Source organism: Sycon ciliatum, chromosome 1 (assembly GCF_964019385.1).
Source record: "Sycon ciliatum chromosome 1, ocSycCili1.1, whole genome shotgun sequence".
NCBI classification, from domain to species: domain Eukaryota; kingdom Metazoa; phylum Porifera; class Calcarea; order Leucosolenida; family Sycettidae; genus Sycon; species Sycon ciliatum.
In genome coordinates, this window is record NC_088643.1 from 44,794,444 (window position 1) to 44,813,935 (window position 19,492).

At 47.9% G+C, this 19,492-nt stretch overlaps 2 protein-coding genes across 2 annotated transcripts in view; both read left to right on the forward strand.

Annotated features, from left to right (window-relative positions):
• LOC135828093 (uncharacterized) overlaps positions 1 to 9,427 on the forward strand; it is an 18,521-nt gene extending 9,094 nt beyond the window's left edge. The window contains exons 12-23 of the mRNA XM_065340530.1: positions 355 to 452; positions 886 to 1,004; positions 1,937 to 2,014; positions 2,321 to 2,534; positions 3,839 to 3,977; positions 4,524 to 4,713; positions 5,243 to 5,453; positions 5,996 to 6,157; positions 6,616 to 6,681; positions 7,095 to 7,255; positions 7,736 to 7,905; positions 8,674 to 9,427. Coding sequence (XP_065196602.1) covers positions 355 to 452; positions 886 to 1,004; positions 1,937 to 2,014; positions 2,321 to 2,534; positions 3,839 to 3,977; positions 4,524 to 4,713; positions 5,243 to 5,453; positions 5,996 to 6,157; positions 6,616 to 6,681; positions 7,095 to 7,255; positions 7,736 to 7,905; positions 8,674 to 8,812 — 1,747 coding nt within the window. The 3' untranslated portion in view covers positions 8,813 to 9,427. The remainder of the gene's footprint in view (positions 1 to 354; positions 453 to 885; positions 1,005 to 1,936; positions 2,015 to 2,320; positions 2,535 to 3,838; positions 3,978 to 4,523; positions 4,714 to 5,242; positions 5,454 to 5,995; positions 6,158 to 6,615; positions 6,682 to 7,094; positions 7,256 to 7,735; positions 7,906 to 8,673) is intronic.
• Positions 9,428 to 15,618: 6,191 nt separating this feature from the next.
• Positions 15,619 to 19,492, forward strand: part of LOC135828101 (uncharacterized) — a 52,022-nt gene continuing 48,148 nt past the window's right edge. Inside the window, exon 1 of the mRNA XM_065340537.1 lies at positions 15,619 to 16,207. Within this exon, the coding sequence (XP_065196609.1) occupies positions 16,019 to 16,207 (189 nt within the window). The 5' untranslated portion in view covers positions 15,619 to 16,018. The remainder of the gene's footprint in view (positions 16,208 to 19,492) is intronic.

The window sequence follows — 19,492 nt, forward strand, 5'->3', positions numbered from 1 at the left end:
TGTGTGTGTGTGTGTGTGTGTGTGTGTGTGTGTGTGTGTGTGTGTGTGTATGATTGTGTGTGTATGTGTGTGTATATATGTGTGTGTGTATGTGTCTGAGTGTGCTTGCGTGCGCACATGCTTTGTGTGGTTGTGGCGGCGGCGGTGAAGATAATGATGGTGGCGGTAGGTTATGACCTGCTTGTAACAGTTTCCCCCTGACCCCGCCACACAACGATACGCTTACTCATTTGGGTAGCGGACCTTCGTTTGTCAAACTGGAATAATTATGGCAAAGCGGTGCGGTGTTTGTGTGATTTGCTTGCCTGGAAATCCTCAGGTATTCTTTGTAATTTTCTTATCGCTTGTTGTCAGATATTCAGTGATACTGGGTGTTCAGACGCCGAGTATGCACTCCGCATCACTGGAGCTGGATGACTATGTGACTGTGCTGTTTAACCCTTGGTGCTCAGGTAGGGCTTTATCACACATTCTAGAGTGAACTAGACTAGACTGTTTGGGTTTCTGCATGTGTGATATCATGTGGACAACATATTGCATGGGCATAGCACCTTCCATAGTCAGCTAGAAACAATGGGGTTGGATATGTCCTGTTCGTCCGTATACTTAACCATATCGGGCGGGCGTGTAGGTTTCTGCGTTTGTGTAGGCGTGTGTGTATGGGGGGGGGGGGGGGGGAGCGGGGGTGCGTGCAAGCATACGTGTGTGTGTGTGTGTGTGTGTGTGTGTGCGCGCGCGCGTGTGTGTGCTAGTGATTTAACCATATCTTGAATAATGACTTGATGACATGCCAGTGCCTGGATGGCTAGATTTCATTTCCAAATGCTCACAGCTACCCGTCGCTGTTTGTGTTGTGGTGTTCCGTGTGCCTTCCGACTACTGTAGATGATGCTGTGTACTTGGAGAGCGAGGAAGAGCTGCGAGAGTACATCCTGAACGAGAGTGGTGGCATCTGGGTGGGCAAGTACCGGCGCAACCGTCCCATGAAGTGGGACTTTGGACAGGTATGTAGCACATGTCCTCAAGACAGATGGGTTCATCATGCAGCATTGTGCCATTGTGCCATCGTGTGTGTGGGTGTGTGCTCACCTGTTGTGTACGTTCCCGAGTTACCATGATCTGTTTGTACGTACCGCATGGCTGCTGTGGTATACTTCATGCATTGAATACATACAGTACCTGAAGATCAGCATCGGCTGTGCTGTGCAGTGCGAGGCTGCAGCATGAACCATTAAAGGTTTACGGAGCGTTTCACGGCCCTTGTATTTGGTCGGTCCTTTTCTCTCGGAATTCCCAGTGAAGTTTCTGCTAGCGCACAGCCACTTGCCCTACCCTCTTTGCAAATGCACATGTAAATGGGCCGTGGGGTATATTTGGTGATTTTAACGTTTAGCCGAATATAGCTGAGGATCGACTAAACAGAACATTTCTATTTTTAGGGGGACTAGTGGCTATTGCAGTATCCGTACTGTGTTTTAAAGGCACGTGCCAGTCATTCTTGTTGACTTGCATTGTGTGTGATTGTGTGTGTGTGTGATTGTGTGTGTGTATGGGTGGTGGGGTTGTTCAGGGAAGTTCCTCACTGTGATATCTGTAACACGTGCCGTGTTTTCCGTAGTACGAGTATAAGCCGCACCTTATACACTAGTAATTCGCCCGAAACATTCGATGCGGTTTTTACTATGATGGTCAACTTAACTAACGGTGGTAAATGGGGAAGATGGCTGTATTTCGTGACAACAAATCTGGGTGTTGTTTATACTCGGGAGAATACTGTGCATACCAGTGTAGTGTTACATGAATGACTCGGTTCAAGTCGGTTGTCTACTTCTTGAGTGGAGTTTGTCTAGCGTGTACATGCACTTGGCCACAGTGCAATGTTTTCCTTTATCTTTCCTTACTGTCCGTACCCTCCCCCCGGTGTGTTTTATTCCAGTTTGACATGTCATCCTTGGAGACGGCTCTGTTCTTGATTGAGAAGATTCCCAACAAGTTCCGGCAGGACGTTCACATGGTTAGTCACCTGACTGTGGCCTCTTGCACAAAGTCACCGGGCCACTACATGTATGTCCGTACATTTCTGTGTGTTTCTGTCTGCTGATTCACACCATGCCACGGTTACCGAAGCATGTGCCATAATGGACTTAGTTGCCATAGTGACTGAATCCTGTGACATAATTGGCCTAGTTGCCATAGTGACTGGACTCTGTGACTTAATGGCGTAGTTCCTGACCTTCACTCTCCTGAAGTGAAACTATTCAAATTCTGCAGAGAGTATTGTAACCGTATGATAATTATTATGTGCCCCGTCCTGTTGCAGGTGACTCGCTACTTGTCATCAGCTCTGAACAGTGAGGATAACGATGGTGTGCTCGAGGGGAACTGGAGTGGTGACTATTCCGGCGGCACTCCACCCACCGACTGGATTGGCAGTGTGCAGATCTTTGAGCAGTACATGAACTCCAGCCGAACGACAAGAAAGAAGCCTGTCAAGTACGGCCAGTGCTTCATCTTCTCTGGAATTCTGACATCTGGTAAGTGATCTGGGCTTCCCGAGCCCAGTTTGTCTCACCTTCTCACCCACACGTTCTATTTTGCATTGTGTAACACCCACCTACTATGCTTTCCTTCTACCCCCTCGTCAGGCGAAATAGCACGTCATAGTACATTCGAGATCAGCGGGAAGAAGATGACGACGTCCACTAATTTAGTATCTGTGCACACGAATCTGCTGTGTTTGTTACTCTGTGTGTCAGCTATGGCATCATCGCCTGTGGTTCCATGCCTAGCATGTACGTCTGAACCATCCTGCAAAGTTTGAATGACGTAGGTTGAGCGATCGCTCCGCGAAACATACTTTTTGAAATTCTCTTCATAGTATATCTTCCACCATTGAAATTTCGAATTTCTTCAAAAAAAGTGCTGAGAGGGGTGGCTTGCAACCTCGATATGGCTTGTTCCAGGCATGCTTTGGAGCCATCGCCTGTTGAAACAGTAGCGGGAAGCTGCCCTGCAACTGTTCCAACAGGAAATTAATCGATCCGAGAAAGCGTGAGTCCGCGAATCTCGGTTGAATAATGAGTATTTCAAGCCTTTTCACGACGAAGATGGAGTTCGTTTTGGAGATGGACGTCGCAGCAAAGGACATGGTGTCCGACTTCTGGCGTCTGGTGAAGCCAGGGATCATTTGTCCAGTCAGGTCGGCAGCCTAACCGTCGGTAAGCTTGTGTTTGGATCCCGTTCTGCTCGATGTGGTAGATCACAAACAATTTGATATCGCACAAATTGATCTCAGCATCGTGCGTACGGTATTTTATATTCAGGAAATCCCAAAGCGTCTCTGTGTGGCCGTCCTATGCCACGAGAAACTCCAAACAGGCTCCTATGTCCTCTGCTTTCATGATTGAATGTCCACTTCGTTTGAACAACGAACACAACAATCGAGGACGGCTTTGCAATGAAAAATACAGCTATACTGGAGCTGAAAAAAAGAAGAAAAAAACGTGCTCAAGATGAGACTCGAGTACATGCATACTCTCCCAGCAGGTGAAACGCAAATTTTTGTGAAAAATGCGTGTCGCCGACTGACCAGTAATTTCGCCTGACGCCCCCCCCTCTACCACCACCCTATGCCATGCATGCAGCTTCTGGTGGTCTTCTGGAAATATGTCTAGAATTATTCGATTAGTTTTAGAAACATGATTTTTGTGGCTGCTGTGAGACTCAATGCGCACAGGCTCCTTTGTACAGCTGTCGTCATTGCCCACACCCCATCCTCACTGCTGCTTATTCGAGCCATGAGTTTGGTTTCGTTGCAATAATCCTTGCTTGCCTGTAGCTCTCAGAACGCTGGGCATTCCAGCCCGATCAGTGACGAACTTCCGGTCGGCTCACGACACGCATTTCAACCGTGCCATCGACTACTATCTGGACGCTGACGGTGACCCAGTGGAGGACTTGAACGGAGATTCCATTTGGTGAGCAGCAATAGTGACTAAGAAAGTTAGCTAGTTCTTCCCAGCTGTTTGCTGTGCGTGTACGTGTACGCTAGGGATCTAATCAATCAAATGTTTTCTGTTTTACGTATGGCCTGGGCATGAGGTTATGTTGTATGGATGTAGCGAATGCGATTTTCGGGCTTTGACCACTTTGCAATGGGTCTGATCTACTTTCCTCCCATCGCTTTAGGAGTAGTATCTGCGCATTGATCCTTGAGGGCCCTTGTTCCTACACAGTTGCGGATAATTCAGTCTGGCTGAGTTTCACGTGAAGTGAAAATTGAAAGTTTATTTTACTATTTTGCTATTGAAATGTAGCATAGCCTGGCATAGGATGAACTCACAATCACCTTACTATCTGCTTTGCTTGACGTTTCTGTGAGTCTTGTTGGGCGTAACGAATGTGGCAGGTCATTGTCAGAAAAGCCATCCACTGGTGGAAGTTGAGTGTTGAGCAATTGTCCTCCTCCTCCTCCTCCTCCTCTACCTCCTTCTTGCCCAACTCCCTACTCCCTGAATGTTTAGGAACTTCCATGTGTGGAACGAGGCATGGATGAAGAGGCCTGACTTGCCGTATGGATTCGGTGGCTGGCAAGCGGTGGACAGCACTCCACAGGAGCTCAGTGACGAGATCTTCTGCTGTGGACCAGCACCGCTGAAGGCAGTCAAGATGGGCAATGTGGTGAACTACGATTGCAATTTCATCATTGCTGAGGTAACTGGTGTACCACTAAAGGAGTAGATGTCCCCGGTCACTGGGAGCCGTGGGTTTGATTGCTATACTCAGTACAGGCTCACTGCTGACTTGTCTAAGTGCTGTTCCCCTTGCAGTGACGTGATCCAAGGCCATGCTGGTACTATGCATGTAAAGTATGAAAGAGAGAGAGAGAAAGGGAGACAGCTGCAAAAAATGAGTTGTATTAATATTCAAACGTGCATCTGCTCTCGTGTAGCACCTCCATAATTTTATCAAACGCCATTCAGAGGTAATTCCAAGCACGCTGCCTACGGGTGGAAGGTGAACACGCAACATTTCAGGTTTTGCATTTGGATTATGCATGTATTTCAACATCTCATGGCGATTCGTACAGGCAGCCAGTATGAGGATTTAAAGGAGGTTGTTGAAGTTTTTAACATGCCCGTGGACGGAATGCTGTGAACAAAAGCCGAGTGGAACCTAAAATGCCATAGCAGGGTCTTTATAAAGTAGTCCTAATCTTGCCATGTTGGTTTTTGATGTTCAGGTGAACGCAGACCATCGGCTGTGGGTTGCAAACAAGGCAGGTGATTACACTCTCAAGAGGGTCTTGGCATCGCATGTTGGAAAGGAGATTTCAACCAAGGCGCTGGGATCGCTGGAACGCATGGACGTCACTCATCTGTACAAGTTTGAGGAAGGCTCCATCGAGGAGAGGGCTGCACTCGGGTCCAATGTGGCCGTGGGCTCCGTGGAAGGTACACTGCTTTAGCTTGAGCTCCACACAGGGTGAACATTGCTGATGCTTAGCTTGGGCTCCTTAGGGATAAACATTGCTGATGCTTAGCTTGGGCTCCTTAGGGATAAACATTGCTGATGCTTAGCTTGGGCTCCTTAGGGATAAACATTGCTGATGCTTAGCTTGGGCTCCTTTAGGGATAAACATTGCTGATGCTTAGCTTGGGCTCCTTAGGGATAAACATTGCTGATGCTTAGCTTGGGCTCCTTAGGGATAAACATTGCTGATGCTTAGCTTGGGCTCCTTAGGGATAAACATTGCTGATGCTTAGCTTGGGCTCCTTAGGGATAAACATTGCTGATGTTTAGCTTGGGCTGCGTATGGGATTAGCAATGCTCGTGTTTGGCTTAGGCTGCTCAAGTGATAACATTGCTCATGATAATGGAGAAGGGTACGTGTGTGTGTGTGTTCCTATGTCTATGGACGGAGGAGGCTTGTATGGTTTCACACACAGATCTCAGCAGTTGCAGTACATTGTATGTAATGTGTGCTTTTTATCAGGCAAGGACGATAGCGCCGCACCGAGTGACGTTGAGTTTGCCATTGACGCTCATGAGGCCAAGCTTGGCGAGGATATCCGTGTCGACCTGGGCTTGAAGAACACCAGTGAACACCAGAGAACCTTCCACTACCGCGTCACTGCTTCACCGTTGCTTTATACCGGTAAGAAGCGACCGTTGTTAGGTGATACAGTAGAACTGTGATAAGAAGTACCTATCGTGACGGGCAGCAGGACAGTGGACTTGGTACCCAAAGTACTTCTTACCTCAACATACTACTTCATTATTGACCAATACACCCGTGCCCCGGCCAAGGTTCGTACTAAGCAAGAGTATGTCTTATCAGAATACGTACTACTAAGCGAGTTACACTGTCGTTAGGAGGATACAATGTAGTATTGAATTTGTTGTCGGCTTACCCTTCGTTTTGTGCCAGTGAATTTTCGGGCAGCAGCTGTTTTGCCCTGGTGGTAGAGATGAGTGGCTAGACATTCTGTTCCATGGCTAGGCTAACATAGCGCCATGCACTGTCTAGTATTTGGAGTGTGAGCTAATTGCACGAGCAACCAGCACACAGTTTGCCATGATGATTGTCTGCTAACATGTTTTGCATTGCTGCAGGTCGCAGTCAGGGCAAGCCGTTCTACGACACTGGCATGATGCAGGTCACTATTCCATCTCATCAGGGTATGCAACGTTACATTTAGTTGTCCAACTTCTTCCTCGGAACATCAGCTGGCTTCTTGTTGCTAAGTAGCAGTTTCAAGTTATCAAGTTTTAATAGCATCATACTTATTCGATATCTGGAGTTGGTGTGTGGTTGTGCCTTAATTGAGCTGTCATTTTGCATACTGTTTAAATGTATATTATTTCTGCAGCACAGTGATTGGCAATACTGTGGTGATTCTCCTGTGATTTGTAGCATAGTTACGACCCCAGTACTTGGGAGGCGGTTCTGTTCGGTGAAGGAGAGAACTTTGCTTTGCTAACCATGCGGAACTTGACCAAAGACCTCTGCAACCCCGGCTGTAGCCTAGGCCGACGGCTCTAAACAGTGTAGTGTACATTGGTGTTCTCTTGTGACTGTGTACTTGTGCCAGGTGAGAGCACAACTGTTTCCATCGCTCCCTCTCAGTACCTGGGACATCTTCCACCTCACCAGCAGCCATGGCTGAAATTCGTCTTCTTCGGACGCGTGGAAGAGACTGACCAGTGCGATGTGCAAACGGACACGATAGAGCTCCTACTGCCAGAGCTGAAGGTTAGTAGAGTCAGTGTTACATGTACATGTACTGGTATTGCTACTCCTGTTGTCAGTGGCTGGGTGTTGGTAAGCTGGTTCTTTGCATGTGCGTGCATGAGTGTGTGTACACACACTCACACATATACACCCACACCCACACACACACACACACGCACGCACACATACACATACACACACACACATACACACACATGCATACATGAACACAATGCTCCTACTTAACCATGCCATGCACCAATGGAATCCGAGATCTGCTCAAGGGCTGCCTGATCAGGACTGCTAGATTTTGAGTTAATAAAATTGTACCGAAGATGAAAAGGCTTAAATTACTTTTCTGCCAAATGTTGTGGTGGTTAAATTTTGAACAAGCGACTTCTTGCTATAATAGTATTTTTAAACTGTGCCGACGTATAGGAGGGCATACTGATCACGTGCATGTGTTTACCTCGGCGTAACACTGCTTTTCATCTGTCCCAGGTTGAACTGGCAAGCAGTGGTGGTGTCAACAACGAAGTGCGTCTCGGACAGCCTGTCGAGCTCAGAATCTCCGGTGACCTGTCGATTGGGGCTCAGTCACGGCCCATACACGGCGCTGTGCTTTCCTGGCATGGCCGTGGTCTGGCCAAAAACCAGAAGAAGGCATTGGGGTGAGAGACTGGAAGCTGTGCTAACTTACTACACTCAGACGTCTCTTATCCGGGCACCTTGGGACCGGGACCGGGCACTGTCCGTATCTCAGATTTGTCCGTATCTCAGGATAACTCAGCTACTATGTATCGTATCATTTGTGAAGAAGTTTATTTTGAACGTATTGCATATGTTCAGGATACAAAAGGAACCGATTGATAAAAGTGTGTGAATTACATAGGTTGGCGATGAAAAATAAGCACTTCCACATACGGAAAAAAAGTTCAAAGCCCCCAAATTCGAAGCATTTGTGCTATAGGAGCTCAAGCTGAAGGTGGCCGGTAGAGAGACGTGTCCGTATCTGAGGCGTCCGGATAAGAGGCGTTTGAGTGTACGTGTATTTGTTTGCATGCGGGACTTTCCCTGTTTATTGGTCAGGTAGTATCCAGGACTTGTGCATGTTTGTCTAGAGAAAGTCAGGGGAGCCGTTGTGTACATTACACTGTACAGTTGATAAAGGTAATAATTGGTAACTAACGGGGCCCCATATTTAAAAGATGACCGTGATGGGAGGAGAGAGAGAGAGAGAGAGAGAGAGAGAGAGAGAGAGAGAGAGAGAGAGAGAGAGAGAGAGAGAGAGAGAGAGAGAGAGAGAGAGAGAGAGAGAGAGAGAGAGATAGATAGATAGATAGATAGATAGATACATGTAGATAGATGGAGAGGTGCTGTGGGGAGGAGTCAGCTGACTCTGTATTCAATGTTTGCTGTGTCTTACCCTGTACGTGCAGTCCCATTGACCGCTCCAAGCCATTCAGTGAAGTTGTTAGCATTACACCGACACTGCGTGGACGGCACTCGCTTGTCGTCGGTCTGGCTAGTCCAGAGCTCGTCAACGTCGATGGCTCGCTGGACCTCAGCGTTGTCTAGGCTCTCAGCAGTCAATATGATGTGCTTCTTTTACCGCCTCAGCATGCTCTACACTGTCATTGTCCTCAAGATACCTAGAGCCACTGTCCTCAGGATACCTGGAGTCAGTGGCAGCCAGGCTGTCCTCTGTTCTCCTATCTCAATGTGATTTTCTTTTCCACCGTTCAAGTGTGCTACTCTTTTCATTCTGATATCAGCCGGCGCTGTCTCTGGCCATCGCTGATAACACTCTCCCTACATGTAACCGTTTTAGTTATGTTTACAGGTTTCCCTAGGTTCTATTTTTAGAATGCAGTCAATGTTCCTCTCCGGGCTTGGGAGTCGTGAGAGGTAGGCATTTCCCTTGTGCAGTGTGTTAGTCGGGCTATACGACTTTGGTAAAATCAAGCACGCTTCAATGCACTGTTCTGACTTAGCTTGGTGTCGCTACTGCTGTTGCTAGGAATCTAGGATAGTCTTAGGCTTAGCACAATCTTTCATTCTTTGTTTCATTTGCTTTGCGCGTGTGTTTAGGAAAAGGAATTTTCTGCTGCTGCTGCTGCTGCTATTCTTGTCAATATTTCTTTTGGGACAAAGTCAGACGTTTTGGTCTAATCTGAATCATTGCGCGTTCAATACCTTATAGAGGTCAACCTACTTTAGCAGCAGCAGGGTGATAGATGTATGCGCTTCATGTGCCGTGTGTATCCTCCCACCAGCCCGTTGCCTCCCCCCCCCCCCCCCCCCCTGTGTTCACACGTTCGGGTTACCATCTGCTTGAGAAACACAACCAGCTTAGGAAGTTTCGCTTGTGTCCGGCCTGATAGATCTAACTGAAAATAATGTAATCTGCCCAATGCAGACGTCATGGCGGCAGCACTGATGTGCAGCGCTGTGACGGACATCAAACCTACTCGTAGTCGCAGATCTACCAATACAATCATGATAATTATGTAGATCTACCATGCACACCTGTTCAGGTGAGGGCTACTACAATGGTGTAGGCTACTCTCACCTGCTGGGCCGGACACGAGAGGAAATAGGACAGCAGCGCACACTAGCACTGTATTCATGGTATTCAAAAGGCCAAAAGAAGTGGAGACATCACGAGCTCGACCGGATATAAACCCTCAACGGTGCATGGGTTCGGATTTTCGCGAAGGACAGTGGAATGGTAAAAACAATGGTATCAAAGACGGACCATAGGTCAGTCCTGGGCAGAGGTACAGAAATAGGAAGCTGTCGAAACATCCCGGACAGTATTACAATGTATGCCCGACTATGAACAACAGTACATTTAGCCACTTTGCTGCATCTCCAGGTCGGTGGCCTTCTTTCAGCTCAGGAGCCCAACAGGAGGTCCACTAAAGAACCTCTTTCTCCGCTTTTTATCTAAAGTAACATATTAGTTGCACCCTCGATTGTTGTTGTTTGTTACCCTCCCGTCCTGTCCTGTCGAGCCACTGCCACAAGGGTCACGTGGGCCCCGGAGGGGCAATGGAGAGAGAACTTACTTAGAAGAGGAGAACGCCGTCCCACGGCGTCCGGGGCACAAACAACGAGAGGTCGCCAGGATTTAGGTCACCTACGACTGCTACCACGAGACTGACGTATGACCGGAGGAGAACCTGAGCAGCGCTAGCGGTGTCTATTCCTGCCCTGGACCGAACGGAAGCAGCGGCCGCAGGACGCAAGACGGCAACGTCTGTAGGGCCTTCCCTATCAAAATAATAAATTCTACTGCATGCTACTACTACTACTACGCACAGTGCGCGTCGCAACAAGTCTCCAATACGGCTGGGGATCCGGGACTGAGCCACACACTTGTGACGGGCAAGGGCATCACGGCTCAAGAACCAACGCCGGCAACGGCCGCAGCGATCACACGGACATGCTCCGCGCTGTTCATTCACTGGCTTTGCGCGCTCTGCGGTGCACTTGTGCCTGGCACGATCCTGGGGGCGCGAGAAAGACCCTCTTGCACACAGAGGCTGAGAGCAGTTGACAGCAGCAGCCGCACCCCCAATATAAGGATGCTGTGCGAAGAAGATACATCAGCGTCTGTCGAGGTGTACACTGACCTCCACTCTGCGCGAGACTCCCGTGCAGTTGCATACCAGCAGCGGCGCCGAGGACCATGGGCCGGGCGACAAGCAAGCATTGTCCAGAATAGGACCTGTCGTGCCATCCTCTCCGACTCCATGCGGACCACATGGCCCATCCACTCCAAGCGGCGATCCGCAACCTTGATATTGAGAGGCTAGGGATCACCCCTCAGTTCCAACACTCAACAGTTGTACTTTGGAAATGTGATCCCTCCAGCACTGTGAACAGCAGACCCTTGAAGCGCCATGGGTTTGCACTATCTAAGGGCGCGTTCGAATTGTCACTCTTTGACTTTTCGAGGAGCTTCGTTTTCCTGAAGAGGTGGCCTTATTGGGCTCTTCAGAAAAACGAAGCTCCTCGAAACTCCTCGAAACTCATCCGATGGGAAGGTGGATTAGTTTCGAAGAGTTTGGAATAGCTACGTCACGTAGTACGTGGAGATGGTCGATCTGATCGGACGTCATCAGCGCCATGGCAATTCCACTGAAAAACTCTAAAAATGATAGAAACCGTTCTAATGGGACACTTCAACTAATCTCTTTATAAAATTTGTTAGAACAGTTGATGAAGACAATTCGAACGCGCCCTATTAAAGGCAGAGTTCCGTGACGGAATTCACCTCAGGTACAACTGGCCACTCCAGCGCATACCCTCTCCCTGCACATGCGGAAGCCAGTTTTCCATCAGCCATGCCCTCTCCTGCCCTACTGGTGGGTATCCAACCATCAGGCATAATGAGGTGCGCGATGTGACTGCTGGTCTCCTTCGCCGGGTCGCCACTAACGTATCTGTGGAGCCCCACCTGGAACCCCTCACCGGAGAGCAGCTACGCCTTCGCTCGGCAATCCGAGATGATCAAGCTCGGCTGGATGTTGCTGCAAATGGAGTATGGGGAGGGCAGTTTGAGCGCACCTTTGTAGATGTCAGGGTGTTCAACCCTTTTGCGCCTTCAAACCAGTCCTCCTCGCTCTCTGCTCAGTGACGTACATCCGGCATGAGAAGGCCAAGAAGAGGTCATATGAGCAGCGGCTGCGGGATGAGGAGCACGCATCATTTGTCCCGGCTGTATTTTCCATCACAGGTGGAATGAGTAGATGTGCATCTGCTTTTTACAAGCGCATTGCATGTCTATTGGCTGAAAAGTCTAGTGAGCCGTATTCAGTTGTGATGTCTTTCATTCGTTGCCCTTAAGCTTTGCCCTTGTGAGAGCTAGTGTGATGTGTGTGCGTGGAAGTCGCTCTCTCCACTCTGCTCACGCCCCTGTCACAACTTGTGCTCTTGTAGTTTCGGCTGAGGCATCCATTTCGCAGCACTGACTCGTAAACTTGCCACGCCGTGTACAGTAGTATTATTATCGATATGTACATGACATTGTATTTAATATAGCTATGAATAGGATGAAGGCCGCAGACATCACGCAACTACGTTACTTGTTTGACATGTATAACTGTGTATTTTATAACAAAAATATTATTGAAAACCCAGAATCGATTTTCTCGTTCCTATCATCAGTGGGAAAAAAACGGAACTAAGGATACAACCAAAGAAACTGAAGTTAAGTACTGTAAATAGAAAGGTGTTAGAAATAACATCAAGATACAAGTGCAATAAAACCACTAGAGGAAACGCAAAAAAAAGGTAACAAGATCACATAAACCAAAGGCGAGAAGGCACTGAACGAAGTGTCAACCTACGAATACAACTTCAGTGCAACAATGTGCTCTTTCTGCTTACACAAAACAGGCTTATGAATACGTATACAAACTGCCTCAAGGACTTTCAACTGTTGGACATAACGCGCACGACACAGTACAGAAAAATGAGAGTCATCATACACACCAAGACAGTCAGGACGAGATTACAAGTGTAGATACACAGCTGACTTCTTGCGATCAACACATTCATCCGCCTCATCTCGCTCCTTCCCACCCGACTCCTCCTCGTCCATCTCATCGTCCTCTTCCTCGTTCCGCTCGTCATCCTCACGATCATCATCACCACCATCATCTGCCTCGTCCTCTGTCTCCACACCAACCGTTTCGTCATCCAATTCCTCTTCCATCCTCTGATCATCCGTCTCATCCTCCGTTTCAGTACAGACCACTTGTCTCCCATTTGCTAGCTGCTCGTCCCGGGAGCGGAGTTGTTCCTCCAGATCCGCTTCACTCACTGACTCATGATACTGCTCGACCCTCCTCCTGTTGGTACTGTCCACAACGCGCGGTCCTTGGCCGTTTCTGGCATAGATCTCTGTGGAGTAGTTTGCTGTTGCCCTCCGAGGTCTCTGGATTAATGTGGGCGGCGTGGCAATTCGTGTGAGAGTTGTTGATGCCAGCGCAAGTGTAGGTGGGTCCACCCCACTCGCGAGACCTCGGAGGGCAACAGCAAACTACTCCACAGAGATCTATGCCAGAAACGGCCAAGGACCGCGCGTTGTGGACAGTACCAACAGGAGGAGGGTCGAGCAGTATCATGAGTCAGTGAGTGAAGCGGATCTGGAGGAACAACTCCGCTCCCGGGACGAGCAGCTAGCAAATGGGAGACAAGTGGTCTGTACTGAAACGGAGGATGAGACGGATGATCAGAGGATGGAAGAGGAATTGGATGACGAAACGGTTGGTGTGGAGACAGAGGACGAGGCAGATGATGGTGGTGATGATGATCGTGAGGATGACGAGCGGAACGAGGAAGAGGACGATGAGATGGACGAGGAGGAGTCGGGTGGGAAGGAGCGAGATGAGGCGGATGAATGTGTTGATCGCAAGAAGTCAGCTGTGTATCTACACTTGTAATCTCGTCCTGACTGTCTTGGTGTGTATGATGACTCTCATTTTTCTGTACTGTGTCGTGCGCGTTATGTCCAACAGTTGAAAGTCCTTGAGGCAGTTTGTATACGTATTCATAAGCCTGTTTTGTGTAAGCAGAAAGAGCACATTGTTGCACTGAAGTTGTATTCGTAGGTTGACACTTCGTTCAGTGCCTTCTCGCCTTTGGTTTATGTGATCTTGTTACCTTTTTTTTGCGTTTCCTCTAGTGGTTTTATTGCACTTGTATCTTGATGTTATTTCTAACACCTTTCTATTTACAGTACTTAACTTCAGTTTCTTTGGTTGTATCCTTAGTTCCGTTTTTTTCCCACTGATGATAGGAACGAGAAAATCGATTCTGGGTTTTCAATAATATTTTTGTTATAAAATACACAGTTATACATGTCAAACAAGTAACGTAGTTGCGTGATGTCTGCGGCCTTCATCCTATTCATAGCTATATTAAAATTATTATCTCCACACATTCCTTCTCCGTTTCTCTCTAGTAATGGTTCGTGAATCCGCCCAGTCCACATTCCTTCTCCGTTTATCTCCGTTTTTCTTTCCTTTCAGTTGCATCTTCCTCTCTGCTCTGTTTTATTTTCTCTTTTCGTTCGTCCCTCTTGATATTTGTACTTTGTACTGTTGAGGCAACGAACTGAAATGATAAAAACCAAACGTAGGTTATTTGTACATTGTATTTAGCTCCTCATTGATTTTTTACCATCCGTGGGCCATCCCCTGATTTCATAGGTGCCAAACATTAATTTTTTACGTTTTTCATTCACTATCATGCATTTTGTCTACAGTCTATAGTCGTAAAATCAATAACAGTTAAAAAATTAAGGTAGCTCCAGCACTGTGAACGGGATACGCCAAGAATCGGCCTCACACAATCTGAATAATCTCATGTGAAACACGGACAGGCGCTGCAAATCACGTTGGAGAGGTGTCCAACACTCGGAACCGTAAAGCAATAACGACATCGCACACGCGTTGAACACGCATGCGCATCTCTTGATGTGGATATCCAGGTGCCTCAATGCACCACAACTAACTTTGGCACAAGCCCGTGAAGCGCTGGCTATACGCGTACCGGCATCTACGTCCTCCATAGCTGCTAAGGCGCACAATCCTCTGCAGAGACGTGGGAACCAGCCACGAGAAGCTTGGTTTTCGATGAGCTGACCGTTAGCTCAAAGTCAGCAGCGGCACTATTCCACTCAGAGATGTCTGCCACGCTTCGCGTGGGAGGTGTCCAACGGATTGCGCCAGGGCTGCACCATGGCGCCAGTGCTGTTGTTACCCTCACTCACTCACTCACTCACTGTGGCCTCAGGCTTGCATGCAGTCTCTGCTGTCTGCACTATTCTTTCCTAGAACTAGTAGAAGTAGAACTGCAGCGAGTAGATGTACTAGTAGTACTAGTAGTAGTACTAGTACTGAGTACTAGTACTACTAGTACTCAGTACTAGTAAGTAGTAGTCTGTAGTGTAGATACAGGACTCAGGAGAACTACATTGCAGTAGGTGCAAGCATTGTATTGAAGCAAGAGTAGATCTACGTAACGTAACCATGGTAACTCTTGGCTTGCCACTTCAACACTTGGTAGATCTACAAGTCTTGTTGTAGGATTAGAAAGCTTGCATGAAGGATTGAAGCACGTGGCAAGTGCATTTTGCATGCATGTGATACTCATATTAAATGTTTATTGTCATAAATTTTAGATGCTAACATTCAACAAACGAAAGGTACTACTACTAGTACTAGTACTAGTACTAGGACTAGGTGTAGACTACTCGTATCAACGTGTGACGCCATGATCGAATAGTCCTTGGAGTTGGAGCTTCGCTAGCGCTACTGCCGCTAGCTCCGCTGTACTTTGGCCGGGAGGCGTCTTTGTGGATAAGTAGTTAGTTGAACGGAATGATAACTGTAGCTTTGCGGGCGGAAAGGAAGAAACCTTCCTTGAGTTGGACACTTCGTTGTGAACGTGTTGGATATTCGTGCTGATAATCAGTTTCAGAGGTGTTCCCCGCAGCCCAGCGTATCACTATTATCACTTTCAATCCGTTCAGTAGTCTTGCTCGTAGCGCGGTAAACCTCCCTTGAACTGATCGGTCGACGTAGTAGATCTACAACGCCGCATGTGTCAAATCTTCCGCGCGTGTTACACCTTTACGACTAAATGTACTAGGTGTGTGGGTGTTTCGACAACACTCGTAGATCGATCATTGGCGAAGATAAGGACACATTCTGCGACAAGAAGCAGGTCACCTAGCCTAGGGAAAACGAACATTTCGAAACGAAGAGAATGCAGAGAAGAACAAGTAAGGTGCAGCTGCCCTCGGCGAATCATGCTCGGGTCGCCGCAGCCAGCGCTGACCTGGAGGACATCCCCGAGGAGGGCAGCGACCCTTCTGGAGTCGACTCTCCACGTCCTGATGGCGACGGAGACGAAGCGGCGCGTTCCGCTCCCAAGCCGGAAAAGAAGCGACATCCAGTGAGTGTTTTATGTTGACACGCCAGTCCATCCATGCTAAGCTAGACTGGCGGCTGGTGTGTGCATGTGCATGACGGTACTACTGACTACTGACTGCTGTAGCTAATGTACAAGTACAATCAAAGTCATGTACCTATACCTAGTGGTACCTATACCCATACCTATAATAATCACTCTCTTAGTATTGACTCCCATTGATTTTCTCTATACCTAAGCAGTCAATATGTATGTGTTATTAGCCGAGTATCAGGGCAATACCGGCCGATATCTGCCCGAGCCGTGAGGGCAGATATCGTAGCCGGTATTGCCCGTACTACGAGGCTAATAACACATTTATTACATGCATACTTCCCTAATTTGATATACTCATCAACGTACACTGCCTTCACACGTGGAATTCGGGATCATGGTACTACGAAAAACTGCGAGGCACATTACATGTATCCAACTGGTATTACATATGTACATGCGCACCTACTTGTATGTGTATGTGTACAGTGTGTATGGGGTCAAATGTCGGGCAATATCGTGTAATATTGGACCGCCTGAGCGGGCTTGTATGGAGAAATATTGCCCGCTCTATCTGGTCGCTGATTGGCTGTAGACCTGGAAACGGTCACCTGACATGTAATAAGTATATATTATAACCTAACCAGTTGATTATATGGGAAATATAAACCTGTATACAAACCGAGGCGAAGCCGAGGTTTGTATATTGGTTTATATTTCCCATATAATCAACTGAGTAGGTTATATTATGCTTATACTGAGCTGATATACAAACTCCCATCTCTCCCACAAAGGTAGAGAAGTTCGTCTTGGAATTCCTACCCACACAGGGCCACAGCCATGGCTCGACGAGTCTTTCTTTCACTGTACCTGGTACCTGTACGGAGCAAGGAGTACAACAGTTACTTTGACTAGCAAGTGCAATGCATGGCTATGCTGTGCAAAGCCATCACCAGTGATCACGATCACGCACACGCTTTGTGACTAGTTCAGTTGCCTTGGTCACCGGACGGACCCCCCAAAGCTTCAGTGCTGGAGCGGGGTTGATGAGTCGTACCGCAGAGATGACGACCTTGGAGAAGACGCTACATCGGAAGTAACCGCTACGCGCCAAGTTTGAACGCAAAGTGCCCGTTACCGGGCGCAGACCTCACCTCGGGCTCGGTAAAACAACTAAGGACCACTATTGTTTGGTCATTAGAGTCCGTCTCCTTTCCAAAGAAGGAGCAAAATGAGTCAGCCCGAGCCTGTTGAATCTCGATCCCTAATGAGTCAGCCCGAGCCGGTTGAATCAACTCCCAAACGTCGCTTCGGTTCTTCCACGGAGGCTGACCACGATGCCATTATTCAAGCGGCAGTTCCCAAGAACACTCGCAGTGCCACTGATTATTGGTTGCGCATGTTCCGTCAGTTCTGCGAGGGACGCGGACAGGAGGAGGTCATCGATTGGAAAACCGTCAGTGGTGAAGTTCTGTCACCCCTGCTAGCTGCATTCTATGTCGATGCGAAAACGCAGGACGGCTCGCCCTTCTCCAAGAATAGTCTCAAAGCGGCACGCGGGGCTCTTCAGCGGCACCTGTCGAGTGCTGGTGGTATGGGCAGACTATCAACATCTTCAACGACCAGATCTTCTCAAGGCCAACAAAGTTCTTGACGGAGTGCTGAAACAGCGAAAGAAGGACGGCCTCGAACGTCAGGTGCAGCACAAGGCACCAATATCTGAGGCGGACTGGAAGCTGCTACAGGAATATTTCAGCGGCATCGACGACACCAACGACGCAGTGAAACTTACCTATTACGTATGGTTCCATCTGACGTTGCACTTTTGCCTTCGTGGAGGTGAAATGCAAGCGGCCATCAAAAAGGACGTCCTTATGTTCTTCACTGTTGACGGGAAAGAGATCCTGAAGTTGGGACCGTCGTACATGTCAAAAAACCATCAAGGCGGACTGCGGGGCACGGACTGGTCATCTGCCGGAGTTATTGAAGACCCGCAGCAGATAGCAGCTATCAAACGGTACGTCTCCAAACTACACCCAGATGTTGATCGAATTTTCCAGCGTGCCATGGGTAAACGTGAGCTCTCAAACGAAACTCCCTGTTGGTTTGCCAAATCTGCCCTATCGCATAACTTGCTGTCCACGATGATGAAGCGTTTGTCATCCGTAGCTGGTTTGTCCCAGCCTTACACCAGCCATTGCGTACGGTGTACTTCGATCACGCACCTGAAGCAAGCCGGCATACAAGATCGCCAAATCTGCAGTGTGTCTGGCCACCAGAATGTACAGTCGTTAGAAGCCTACGATCAGCCATCGGTGAGTGATTCTGTTTCTATGGCTGCTGCAATTTCTCGTAAGCAAGCTTCTGCTACATGTAGCTCTGATTCTGCTGCTGCTGATAGCATTTCTTTGGCTGCTGGTACTTGTATGCATAACCAGTCAACGACTATGTCGTCTGCTGCCATTTCAGCCTACCTCAATGCAACTGGTTCATCAGCATTTCTTAACTGTCCAATTACGTTCAACATACATGCTGAGCGTGCCTCCAAAGCCCGAGCTATGCTGAAGCGCAAGCACTCTTAACCATTGTTTTGGCGCAGAGACGGAGGTTTTCCCACTCTCGACAACTGAAATGGCCTAGTGCAGCATTTTGATATACTCGAGCTCAAGCCTGCTTTCTTCTGTTGTTACCGTACTATTCCACCCTACCCCAGTGTTATTTTCTGCCATAACTAAGCTTCACAAATGCTGAATTACTATCCAGTCCCATCATTGGTCCTTCATCGCTCATCTTTCTTACTGTTGCCCTAGCCTGATCCTAAAAAAAGGAGTTTATATACCAGTTTATATACCAGTTTATATACCAGTTTATACACCAGTCTATATACCAGTCTATATACCAGTCTATATTCTCTTCATCGAAGTACCATGTTAAATGGAAAATACAAGTCTGAAGTGTTGTGTGGGAAGAGATGGGAGTTTGTATACAAGCTCAGTATAATCCTGCATATTTCACTCCTTAGCGCTATATTGACTTCTTATATTGGACTGCTTATGGGTTGCGCGGTTGAACGGTGCTGTGGTGCAGCATGGTCATTGTATGAGTAGATGATGGTGCAACGGTTGTGCAATCATAAAACCGGGATTCATGAGGTAATCGTTCTGGAATTTGAAATACCGACTGTCGTGATAAATCTAATATTGACTTCGTACTTGGTCAGTATAGGAAATAAAGCCGAGTAAAAGACCTCGGCTTCGTCTCGGTCTTTTACTCGGC